This window comes from Excalfactoria chinensis, chromosome 1 (genome assembly GCF_039878825.1).
Source record: "Excalfactoria chinensis isolate bCotChi1 chromosome 1, bCotChi1.hap2, whole genome shotgun sequence".
NCBI lineage: Eukaryota > Metazoa > Chordata > Aves > Galliformes > Phasianidae > Excalfactoria > Excalfactoria chinensis.
In genome coordinates this window covers 71027825-71041716 of record NC_092825.1, presented here as the reverse complement: position 1 = coordinate 71041716, position 13892 = coordinate 71027825, and the positions used below count along the sequence as shown (strand labels likewise).

The 13892-nt window shown below is 37.4% G+C and overlaps 1 protein-coding gene across 1 annotated transcript in view; it reads left to right on the top strand.

The window, feature by feature from the left end:
* The window catches only part of ANO2 (anoctamin 2), a 179234-nt gene extending 172014 nt beyond the window's left edge, over positions 1–7220 (top strand). The window contains exons 24-25 of the mRNA XM_072335289.1: positions 5769–5874; positions 6939–7220. Coding sequence (XP_072191390.1) covers positions 5769–5874; positions 6939–7220 — 388 coding nt within the window. The remainder of the gene's footprint in view (positions 1–5768; positions 5875–6938) is intronic.
* The last annotated feature ends 6672 nt before the right edge of the window (positions 7221–13892 follow it).

Sequence of the window (13892 nt, the reverse complement as noted above, 5' to 3'; positions counted from 1 at the left end):
AGGGACATGATTGTCCCCTCTGCTCTGTCCTTGTGAGGCCTCATCTGAGTACTGGGTTTAGGCCTGGGGCCCCCTGTAAAGGAAGGATGTGCAGCTGTTGGATTGGGTCCAGAGGAGAGCCATGAAGGTGTTAAGAGGGCTGTAGCACCTCTCCTATGAGGCAAGGTTGAGGGAGCTGGGCTTGTTTAGCCTGGTTTAGAAAAAAACTCCAGGGACACCTTATTGTGGTCTTCCAGTACTTTTACACTGCCCAGTAGTAAAAGGACAAAGGGCAAAGGGTTTAAACTAAAAGACAGGATATTTAGATTAGATGTTAGGAAGAAATTCTTTACTCAGAGTGTGGTGAGGCATGGGAGCAGGTTATGGAGAAGTTATGGAGAGGTTTTTTAATGAGGCCTACAATTCAATACCCATCTTACATAAAATATTAAATATTTCAATGAAATGATTTGTGAGAAGGAAATCTAGAAGTTGGTGTAGTCTGCACACGCTTATCTTCCACTCCTGCACATATAAACATGCTTAGGATCACACTGATATTAAGCAGTGGTATTTGTCTCACTTGGCTGTAATTCACATAAAATATTATTTTCCATTACCTCCGTGGTCAGTGGAGGCAGAGGAAAAAATCTCTCCAGCAGATAATAGTACTTGTGGTAGACAAGGTAAAACATCTTAAGCTTCAGGGCTCTCCTCTTTTTGTTTACTCATTTTTCTGTTCCCATGAGCTCTGCTATTTCCTGTGTTAGTATTTGCTATGAGTTACTGCTTAGCATTGCATTAAGCATGAAAGTGTGCAGCATCTCTATACTTGTCTCACCCACTTGTAAGACTGTATAGCTCTTTATTTCTCTCACTTCTTAGCACATTTTAATTTGTATTACAGAATTAGTGTGTATTTTTCTTCAGCAAATATCTCCATCCATTTGAACCTCTTACTTTGTTGTGACTTCACTGTATTAACTTTGCAACTGCTTACCTGGTCTCAGTCACTGGGCTCTCCTTCTGGAGTATGACTCTACCAGTGTATCTAGAAATTCACTTGTTGGATTACTGTGTGTTTAATGGAGGAGGTGAAATATGGGGAGAAAGGAATAATGCACACTGGGTATAAAAGTAGTCACTACCTGGGAATACCAGGTCTGTGCTACCATTTAATGAATAAATAAATAGATTGCAAATATGCCTGCATACTACTCTGAATGAGAAACAACTACCAGAGTATTTCTGTTTCCTTACCGGGAAACAGTTATGAAAAGATATCCACTCATTGTTTTGCATTATCAGCCACCTCATTCGCATCTTACCAAAGTCACAACTTCATATGGAACTATGACTGTGATAAATCATGAGGTATATCACTTGTGTGCCAGGAGACAGGCAACACCCTCTGTCCCATGAGCAAGAAATCTGTTTTTCTGCTTCTGGCAAGTGTGTTGGGACCTCTTAGATTTCTGTGTTATCTAGAGATAAACATGGTCAAAATAAGGCTGAATTTTGCTCTTTACTGGCAATGCCTGAGATTAAGATCTTAAAAATACAAACAGCAAACCAAAAACAACTCTCTCATCAAACATCCAGAATACATTCTTGAATATTTTGAGCAGCATTTTATACAGTGCTGTGAACTCTTTAACTCTGCTTCCAAATAAACATTACTGTAGCACCAATCTGACACACTGTATTGTGGGTTTTGTTTTGTTTTTTTTTTTTGTTGTTGTTGTTGGGTTTTTTTTTTTTTTTTTTTTTTTCAGAGTAAACTGGCATTTGTGTAGCTGGGGGCAAATTAAAAGCAAACCTTGCTATGTTATGTGATATAACTCTAGTCCTTTTAATCTTTCTAATTAGGTATGATAATGGAGTACATAAAAACATTCTGGTTACATTGAAAAGAAAAATGCAGAAGATAGGGTCATTACAAGGACTTTTCCCTTAACATAACTCTGTTTCCATATTGAGCAAATTTATTAAATATCTTTGAAATAATTACTTTCCTTAATGTTCTGGGATTCATCTCACCTACACCCAGTGATCAGTACTGGCTTCTGGTGTTTTCCCTGAACAATTCTTACATACCTCTGCACTGATGAAACACTATTTCCTATTGATCCAGTAATGCTGTCTTCAGTGTCTTGTTAAACACTGGCTTAAAAAGGAAACTAAACAGATCAGCTTATTTAGATTAGATTCACTTCCTGTTCCAACTACCTACCCACACTTCTGATTATTTCTGTCTTTCTTTTTTGACTATCTACTTGTTAACTATTTCTTTCTTTCTCTGCATATTTCTTTTACCTCTGGCTGCAGATCAGTTTTGTCTAAGTGATGCCTGATTTCTTCATCTGTCTTCACTTAACTTCCCCAGCATCTCTCTACTTTCAGTGTGCATTTCACAGAATCACAGAATCGTAGCGGTTGGAAGGGACCTCCAGAGATCATTGAGTCCAACTGCCCTGCCAAAGCAGGTTCTCTACACCAGGTTGCACAGGTAGGCATCCAGGCAGGTCTTGAATATCTCCAGAGAAGGAGACTCCACAACCCCCCTGGGCAGCCTGTTCCAGTGCGCCATCACCCTCGCTGTAAAGAAGTTCTTGCGCACATTCGTGTGTAATTTCCTATGCTCCAGTTTCTGTCTGTTTCCCCTTGTCCTGTATCCACACACTGCTGAAAAGAATGTAGCCTCACCACTTTGCCCCCCATACCCTAGGTATTTATAGACCTGGATCAGGTCCCCTCTCAGACTTATTTTCTCAAGGCTAAACAGACCCAGTTCACTTAGCCTTTCTTCTTAAGGGAGATGCTCCAGGCCCTTCACCATCTTTGTGGCCCTCCACTGGACTCCTTCCAAGACATCCCTGTCTTTTTTGTACTGGGGAGCCCAGAACTGGACACAGTATTCCAGATGAGGCCTCACCAGGGCAGAGTAGAGGGGGAGGATCACCACCCCCGACCTGCTGGCCACACTCTTTTTAATGCACCCCAGAATGCCACTGGCTTTTTTGGCCACGAGGGCACATTGCTGGCTCATGGCCAACCTGTCTATCACCAGGACACCCTGGTCCCTCTCTGCAGAGCTTCTCTCCAGCTGGTCATCCCACAGCCTGTACTGGTGCATGCAATTATTCCTCCCTAGGTGCAAGACTCTATACTTGCTTTTGTTAAACCTCATTCAGTTTCTTATTGCCCAGCTCTCCAGCCTGTCCAGGTCTCACTGAATGACAGCACAGCCTTCAGGTGTGTCAGCCAATCCTCTCAATGTTACATCCTCAGCAAACTTGCTGAGGGTGGCCACTATCCCCCATCAAGGTAATTGATGAAGATGTTGAACAAGACAACTGTCTTTATTCTGCAATCTATTCTTAAACCATATTAACCATATTGATTACTTTTTTTTTTTTTTTTTTTTTTTTTTTTTTTTTTTTTAAGTGTAGTTTGGAGTTCTTTACTCTGTAAAATGCAATAGTCTTTGGAGCATCAGCTGTTTGCTCCCTATAGCGTACATTTTGAATGAAATATTTTAAAAGCAAAGAATTGAAGACCTAGGTTATTAAACTTTAAAGTTTCTCATGCTATAAAATAATTAAAAAGGTAAATGTGTAGCCAGGGCCCACATACTTTGTCTGTAGTTCTGACAACACCTCCTTTCACCATTAATCATTTGCTAGTGTTCTGCTGACTGTTGATTCAGCATCAGAAGCAGCAGAATTTCCCATTTGGCCAGGTTACATTTTCACGGGATCTGATGTCCTGCAGTAGTTGTATGGTTTGTGAATCTCCAAATACATTAAATGGAAAACCCACCACAGCTGGTGACATTTCCAGGTGAAGCTTTGCTCAGTTCCAAGACTGGAATTGGTTTATAGTGCTAGACCAATACCACAACAAACTTGGTAGCATTCCTTGGCTTTGTTATTCAAGCAGATTAAGTTCAATAAATTAAATTCAGTACTGCTAGCCCTCACTGCAACCCTGTTGCACTGGTTTGAGCAGCAAATGGGATTACATGTACAAAAGATTGCATGGGGAAATCTCACAGTGTAGGCATAGAATAGGGCCAAATACAAACCCAATATAAGATAAGAATGAAAGCTGGGATACTTTGTATGCTGGGATACTGTGTATACATGGAGTAGTACTACACTCTAACCCAAGCCAGGTACTGCTTCCATAAATTAAAAACAAACATCTTCTAAATTTTATTCCTCCTCTCCTTCCTCCTTTTCTGCATCACTGGTTGTAACCTAGGTACCTTCTGCAAAAGGTGAAACCCAGAATTACATCCAGCATTTTGCACTGAATTACTTATGAGTTTTTGTTGTTGTTGTTGTTTTGTTGTTGTTGTTGTTGTTTTGTTTATTGTTTGTAAAGGTATAATTTAATATGTAAAAATACTTGTGGATAGAATCTGAAGGTAATTTTGGTAAGCACACCTGCAAAGTGAATCTGACATATTTTATATGTGAACTTTCTTCATTATCCTCTAATGGAGGCATTTCTACAATCTAATGAATCCTGCTGTCAGGAAGAGTTCTGTGGTATTCATTCCATCACTCCTAGCCAAACTCTTGTGAACAGCATTCAGTTGTCTCTGTCAGTCCTAAGGACACAATTTCTGTGTAGTTATAATTTTCAACTGTGACTTTTACTTACCAATGTGGAGCAATACATATGCCCTTCTTTAATCTTTTCTGGTGAACTGGTCTTCTTAGCCTCTCCATTTTTTATTTTTATTTTTTATTTGTTTATTTATTTTATTTTTTTTTCTGAACTCCTATCAGTTTGTTCCTTTTATCTCTGTTATTCAGATTTCTTTCTTTCTTTTTCCTTTGAAGTCCTCACAGCTGAATGGCTAAATGTGGAATTCTAGATGTGGCTTTACCTGAACTAGTCGGAGAAGGGATAATACCTCACAACACTATCATGCCTTCTGTTTATACATTCTCAAATAATACTGACCTGTTGCCATACTTTGCTATATTTCAAACTTTTGCCAACCAGCTGACCACTACAAACTATTTTTATTGCATTTACTTTCAACATTTATGCTTTCAAAGATCCTTCAGTTTTATTTTTATTTATGTTTTCCCAGAATATGCTTACTGTGTTTTCTGTCTGTATTTCTTATTGCTTTCTATATTTCCTGCTATTTGCAAAACTTTTCAGTTTAGAAGCATATGTGATTTCTATTAGTCTATTTATTTCCAAATTATTCATACATGGTGATACTAAAAGCATCACTCTTTGCACTAGACCATTAAGACTCTGTTTTATCTTGTCTAAGGTGAGTCAGATATTTTAGGAAGTGCCTTTCTTGTGACTTGCCCTGTCATTTATGCTGAGGCAGGAACCACAAGAATGTGAGTTGGATATTACGTTGGATAATTTACTCCCAAATTGATCTCAGTTGTGATGAATGCAAGCTTGTCTCCTTTCCTCTAAGAATGCCTTGGTCTGTCTTTCTGCTTAAGTTTCAGCACTTTATTCCCTGCATACTGAGATCAATTTACAAAATAAATGACACATTTTGAACACAGAAAAATCTGCAAATGTCTGACACTAGAATACTGTTCTGCTCTTGATTACATTCAGTGGCAATAGCCCATCTCTAATTCTAGAGTTGTACTTCATACAGTATACAGTTTAAAGCGGGAACTTCTGGAAGATTTCATTTGTTAGATTTTGTGATTGGAAAACTGTGCTAATCAAAGTAGTTGGTACAGTACAATATTGCTGGAATTGTGAGGCAAATGAATTGTTTTCATTGACAGGTTTAAAGATTACAGAGAACCACCTTGGTCCCAAAATCAGTATGAGTTTTCTAAACAGTACTGGGCAGTCTTATCTGCTCGCTTGGCATTTGTTATTCTATTTCAGGTAAGTCTGTTAAGCTATGCAATTTTCTTCACAGGAATATTATGATAAATAGATTGAAAGGCACATACCAAATAAGCCCCTTTTCAATAGAGTTTCTCTGCTTGCATATACTCAAAATATTTTGCTTGTACTCAGTTCACTGGTCTTTCTGCAGTGCTGTTAGGCTGCAGCAAATATTCTCCCTTTGGAGCAGCGTGGCACAGTTCCTTAATTTTCTCTCCCTTCATGGAAGGGCAGTTAGACAGCCCACACAGGATCTTGAACATTTCAGGTAAGTGGACTGTCTCAGAGTCAACACAAATACTATCTAGGCTTGTGAAACATTGTTCTTTACACATAGCAAGAAATAAACACAAGTAATGAATACTCTGAGATCTTTTGTTACTTTCTAAAATTCAATGGAATACATTCTCCCCCACTGTGGAAAGTTCATTGGTTCATTAATTTGCTTTCATGGCTTATATTCTGTACCTTCTGTACTCCTTCTTTACCTGGGATCTCTCGACAGTTTAATCAGTGTCATTCCTGACACTGAAATCTGCCTGACTTTTCACCTGTCAGATATCCCTAAGTGTGTCTGAGAGTCTTACCTGGTTTACATTGCCATCTTCTGCTTCTTTACTCTGACTTCAGTAGTTTTCCATCATGGCCTGCCAGACATTTAAAGCCAAATGGGTATGATGGTGTAGGAAGATGCTTCCAGTAATCCTGCTCTTCAGTAATGGATTCTGAACCATCCTCAACAAACTTGATGTTGAGAACCTTTGAACTTCTGTAAGAAATAAGACTATTTTAACTATTTAGGCCATTTATTTAATGAATCCAAGTCAAAGCCTTTTTCATTCTGACTGAAACATGTTTAAATTAATCTTACCACCAAGATGGAGCTCCATAAAATTTGTGAGTGATTTTCTGAAAGAAGGCCATCATCAACCATATAATACTATGTGACTTCAGGAAAGTGTGGTTGATATGTGCATCATACCTATAGCTCAGGTTTGGTTTTGCTTTAGGGGAAGTGTTTTGTATTATACCTTCTTTCACGTATGTTTCTCTGTTTGCAGAACTTGGTGATGTTTCTCAGTATTTTGGTTGACTGGATGATTCCTGACATCCCCAAGGACATCAGTGAGCAAATAAAAAAGGAGAAAAGTGTGCTTGTTGACTTTTTCTTGAAGGAAGAACATGAAAAACTGAAACTGGTTGAAAGCTTTATCACACATGACAAGCGCAAACACAAAAGTGGGGCCAAAGACCAAAGAATCCGAGCTGCAAGCTTCTCTCAGTTTAATCAGAGTCAGAAAGGCAGCATTGCCTCATTCAGCTCACAGCACACAGAAGTATAACTCCATAAGGAGGATAACCACTGAAGTAACTTTTTACTGTGTATGTGATTCTGAAAAAAGCAAGGGAGGGAGAGACAGTTAAGGAAGAAATTGAGCAAAAAAAGAATACTTCTTTTTCTTTATTAGAAACTCCATATATAAGTGTCTCTATTACATTTTATATGTTATCTGAGCTTCTACATTTTCAGAGTTTACCAGTACAGGATATCGGCTATGTTGAGTCTATATCTGGTCCCCATGGTGATGCTTGTTAACTGAGTAGGTCAACAGGAATGCTCCTCACTTACTCAGTCCTTGAATACATTCCCTGTGGGGAATGGGGGATGGAAGGGATACTTCTGCCCTGATTTCTGTCTTTTGGCAGATCTGACTAACCATAATGAAATGTGCACAAGACATGGTCTCATGACTTTTAGCTGTCACTATATGGCTGTAAAAACTCTATGACTCTAAACACGTAGAGTCTTGGGGGATGATGTGCCTTCTTATCTTGTACTGCCACTTAGTGATGTCATGGTAGAGCATTCAGGGCCACTGGTAAGTGCACCGAGCTTTGAGAACAGAAGGAACTGAAAATAACTGAGGACTTCCTATATATTTCCACGTATACCATGTTTGCTTTGCAGGAGACTGAACGTGCGTGATAATAAGCAGAAGCCATAGTGTATGCATCAGAATTAAGTAAAGCTGCTAGAACTAGAAAGCTCATTGTTATTCATCATCCTGAGCAAAACAAACAAACAAACAAACAAAAAAACAACCCTGCATGTTTGATTCTTCTACCACATAAACTTAACTCAGACAGTATATATATATATATATACTTGGTGCAGTACTGTATTACTTCTTCTTATATGCATTTTTCAAAACAAGTGTTTTGAAGCCCTCCTGAAACATTGTAATAAATAGAAACTATTGACAGTGTGTATATTTGGTATTTGTGATTCCAATAGATAGGAAAATTATAGCAAACTGTTATTTTTAAATATAATTTTTGTCCTATTATGAATACTTCTCAGTCACCTGCAGACAGATGAACAGTCACCTGCAGACAGATCAAAGTAAAACAGTCAAGCAAAACTTTAGAATGTTTTAATCTCCATTTCTTTTTCCAGATAGGTGGAAGTACAAGCATTGTTTAGAATGAGTTTTACAAGTTACATTCTTTTTCCAGTGACAAACTAGATGCAACACAGTCAAAGTTAAGGCTCTTCGTAAAACTATTTCTGCACACTTTCTCTCAACCCAGGAAATACCCTCCTGCCTTTCTAAAAATTCTGAGCCACTTAAAAAAAAAAAAAAAAAAAAAAAAGCAATCCCAAAGTTGAATGTATAAGGCACAGAATTTCCCTAATGAGGAACTGAAGTGGAACTGAAGTGCTTTCTGTGATAATGTGTTTCTAGATTTCCTACCGAAAGGAACTAGAGAAGCAGGCAGATGTACCCTGATGCTCTGAAATTTCTCCTGAGATTTATATATCTCATATATATCAGCAAACAAGGCTGGGAAAGAGGCATTGCAGCAAGCACAGCTGATGTCCAGATTTGGACCTACTACGATACCACAAGCAGGACATATAGCTCAGTTATCTTTACCTGTGATATGCTTTCTATGTTTCTATTAACTTGAGAGTTTCTTTCACTGAAAATTCCTACACATTTGCTGCTTGACCTCAGTCCCTGAGGACTGCATTCATTGTTACCCTTCTGTGGTAGCCTTTGGATTCTTCTGATACTAGTTTCCATCAGCTCCTGTAATTGTAGATCACTGATTGATCCTTTATTCATTCCCAGTTTCTAACTTTTCTCCTTTGAACAAAGAAAGACTTTATCTGATCCCTTTTCTTTAGCATACTTGTAAGTCCAGACACAAAGCATCCCCTTACTATATGCATATTTCAGAAGCAGACAATCACTACTTCAAGAGACATGCATGGAAAGCTCTCTCTAGGGAAGAAGAGAACAGGGATGCGAGTAGAAATGCAAACCAGTTACAAAACCTCCGAGTTTTGTGATTCCTTGCAATGAAAATGAGTTAAAATCTCTGTAAAAGAAAGGAAAAAAGGAAGTAGAGAAGAAATTTGTGCAGATACCTCTGAACATTTTGTTCAGATTTTGATAGATCTGTCCAATAGTTCCAACTCTAATGTAAGAAAAAAAAAAACAAAACACAACAGTAAGTACAAACAAATGAAAACCAACATCCCTTTGTGTGTGAATACTTAATGCCACTCAGACACAGTCACAGAATTATGAGCCCACATTCTAGGCTTCCTGTATAGTGGCATCTAATCAGAACAGTGAGAAGAAGAAGTAAAAAAAAAAAAAAAAAAAAAAAAAAAAGGAATAATGACCCTAAATATAAAGCCTTAACTGGACCTGATGTAATTATCAGGCAATGTAAGGAGTCTCTACCTCTTAGTCTCTCTACTGCTAGCAGAATCTTCTGGTAACTAACAGAGATGGTTGCTCCATGTACCACAGCTTCTCCTTTATTATTATAATAAATTGACTCAGATTGAAGGCGTCTTTGCTCTTTGCTCCTGAGACACACTGTGATCTTAAACACCATTCAGTTAGAGAATCCAGATCCATACAGACAGATTAACCTCTCCACAGTGGCTATCTCCAGTTTTAAAGAGGGCTTCCAAGAATTAAATGAAGCTACAGGGGGATGCTAGACCTTTCCATCATGCCTTTTTAAAGGAGAGTTGCCCTCTTTTTAGACCATCATCACTAGTAGAGGTATCACTGTAATTTACTTCAGCATCCTCAGAAAGCAGAAAAATGTTGTTATCTAGACCTCTCCTGCAATTTGATCTTTCATTACACTAAAAACTAGTGAAACATAGTCCAGGGAAGAAAAAGGTAGCCTATGTGGAAGTATATCTATTAAATTATTGCTTGGAAATATCTACTTCAATATGCATGATATTTACCACTGTTACTAATAAACACTACAGAAAGACTACAGAAGAGTCTGTTACTGATCTGTTCTGTTGCTGTTACACACTTCTATCCTTTAATTAGACATAGATGGCCTTATATCCCACCTGGTAAAATTATTTTGCTTTTGAGAAGAAATTACAAACAATTGGTGTTGTCTTGTTTTGTTTTGTTTTTAATGACCCATAATTGTAGGTAACACACCATATATATCTCTCATGTCTAGTAACATGAGTTTTTCAGATGTAGCTGCAGGAACTGTTTCTATTGCATTTAGAAGAGAAAGGAAAAAGATATAAGTGGGTCACTCTGAAAGTAACACCTCCTATTTATTTTCCTGGAAACTACAACAGAAACACACAATAGCACTATTTGACAAAGCAAATTCTCAGCTACAAAACACTTTTTTTCAACACAGTCAAACCCATTAGCTATGCATTTTTTCCAGTCATGTCCAAGAACCTGCATGTCACACTTGTCAAAATCTGCATGGACATCTGGGATCTGCCTTGTCTTTCATTTTGATATTGTCACTGTGTCATGGTTTTATGATTTTGAGCTATTGGTATTCCACATCATAACATCATGTGGTGCACTGAGAGTTAAAGAGTTAGTTCTCCAGGTCCGGATACCTGTCCCAGAAGAGAAGAATAACTACATACCCCAGTGGACTTTGCATTCAGAAAGGAGATAAAGCCCCTGGCATGGTTACAAGACGAGGCTCTCCTCCCTTCTGCTTGTCCCAACCACATGTCTTGCCTCAGTATTAGAGTAAGGCCTTTGGCTTTCGCACACTCTCTCACTCATTTTGATTTTTTAGCTCAAGTTCTAATTATACTGTATCATATTGTATTATAGTGTGTTATCTAGCATTCTGATATCTTATTTAGTCATTTACTTTGTTTCTCCTCAGATCATTGCCATTGTATGGTTTTAGGCCCATCTCTCTATTCTTTTTCCCTCATCCCTTTCTGGGGCATGGATCCATGGGTCCCCCCACCCTGCTAGTCATGGAACCGGTCCAAACAGCTCATAAACTGCTGACACACTGCTGAATCACACTACTCACCAGTTCACTGTGCTATCATCCACTGCTTGGTCTCCATAAACACCCAGCATGAGTTGATGTATGTCAACAGGTGCAACCTTTTCTGCATGGAGGAATTCAGTTCCACTCCTTTGTTTAATATGCACTTCTACATCAGATACCATTATGTCAGACTATCCCTCTGCTGCCATGAATTGCACAGCAATAAAATGTTACAGAATACTGTAAGGAAGGTTCAACATCTTCTGCCATTCCACTAACACCTGCCTGTGGGCCAGTATAGTAAAATAGGAGGCATTACTTTCAGAGCAGCCCTCAGACATCCAGTCATAACTCTTGACTAGGAAAGGACATTGATACGTTTCATCTAAAAGGTCCACTGACAATGGATGAGTTATATTTCTAGCAAGAAAATGAGTACGCATTCTGTATGTCTTATGTGTAATTTAACATTTATTTTAAAGGAAATATTTTTTTTTTAAATCTTTTAAAATCCTTCTTAAGTCCCCCAGTACTATCAAAACTCTGAATATTTCCTATAGTTCCCATAATCCAGAAATGTACTCAATAATTATTAATTGGTTGTTGAACTATGAATCATTTCATTAATCAATTAGCTGCCTTACTACCTTCTTGACAGTGTCAATTAAATTGTTAAAAGTAAGAAGACTCCATAGCAACTCCTGAGACAGCCCAGCAATACAATTTGTTCATACAAAGTCATCTAATTAAAACTTTATTTCTATGGAATTTTAGTCAGCTCGTTAGCACACTCCTGCAGGCTTACTTTTTTCCAATTCTTCATACAGTCATTAACAGCATTTATTCTACTCTCACACTACGTTTTCTAAGCTGTTTTCTCTGATTTCCTAGTTCTACACAGTTTTAAAATCTTGAGATTATGTCTGTCTCTAGCATGAACACCCAAGTCATGATCTTCTGGTTCAAACCTCACTAGAATCAATGGAAGTCTTCTTTCTTTTGTCTTTAGTGTGCTCTTGATCAAAGAGTTTCTTCTATGCAATTTTGTATTCTGCTTGAATTGAAGTATATAAGAAATTAAAGAGGAACTGTGTCATCAAAGCTATTCTGATTAAAGACGTGGTAGTATATGATGCTGGTATTAATAACCATAAATAAATAAATAAAATTGGGAAGAATCTAAGAACACTGTTCTGCAACGTAGTTATATCTATATATGAAATGTATACAACTTCTGGTAAGAGAGAGTCTATTATCATGTGTTGCAGTGGTTGAATTCAGTAAATTCAATAAATAGGAAAGCAATGTGATCCATTATTGTGGAAAGGCATTTACTGCCTTGCATATGAGCCACACATTTTAGGGAAAGACTGTTCTAAGACTGCAAGTTGCACTTTTAAAATTAGAAAGAAACTGACTAAGGAGGTTGGACCAAGGAAGCTGAGATTCATCAGGTAAGCCAAGATATAATAATTATGCTGTTCTTGTTTGAATAAAGATCTCTGTATAGTTTTAGTAGTAGACACAAACCTTTTAGAAGTTGCCAGTATAAGATTCAAGTCCACAGACTCATCCCTTAGTGGAGTTCCAACTATCATAACTGGATCAGTGGAAAACTGTTACTAGTGCTAGCGTTTCTAAATTCTGCAATGTAAAATGCCTTGGTCCATTCACTGTAAGTTGTTATTCTTGCATTGACTGCTGTTACTAGTGTGAGATGATCCTTGACAGAAATGCTGATACTGATAAAGTCTCAAATAGTTTCACTTGAAATTTTTACATCAGGGAACAAACTACTTTCTTCTTAAAGAGAAATTAAAGGAAGAAATTAGTCTGATCTGAATCTGACCCATAAGGTAAAGTCTGTTTCATGAGTGATTTCTGGCTACTCTTCTGAATTTAATGCACAAAAGACAGCAGCAATTAAAAGGAAAACAAACAAACAAACAAACAAACAACAGCAAAGAGCAATGGAGGCTTTAACTACACAGGGAGAGAGCTTCTTGTGTTTTCTACCATGGAATTTAACAGAAAGCTATCCTTCTCCTAAGAAGCCAATTCTCTAATGGGATTTTCCAAAAATATTTTCAGTAGACACTTCTTTAAGTGATAAACACAAGTAGGAAGACATTTTGACCTTTCCAGGTATGATGTAAACTTGTCTGCTGGATTCTAGTTTGTTTTCCATGTGTTCTGACACATATTAAAAAAAAAAAAAAAAAAAAAAAAAAAAAAAAAAGTGGGAAAAATAAGGAAGATAGTTATATATGTCTAATAAAGTACAAATTAGAAACTAAGAGGAAATTAACCCTTTGCTTTTACCTTATAGTATATATGCAAATTATGAATTTTATAGCAATTTTCAAAGTACAATTCAAATCTCAGCCAACTAATTCCCAAAATATCCTTCTGTTGATGCTGGGAGAGTTTTTGATTACTTATTTATTTGTACTTTACCACATCTAATCTTCTGGGAAACAACAACATAATTTCATAAGAATTTGGAAACACTGAAGGTTGGTAGGGAGATAAACCTATAGGGACTTCTAAATACAGAAGAACATTCTTACTGTCAGAGTTCTGATTAAAAAAAAAAAAAAAGAAAAAAGTGAGTGAAGAATACAGTCTTCATTGTAAGACAAAGATATACCAACTGTAAAGATTAGATAAGGTGGCTTGTTTTTTGTTTTTTTTTG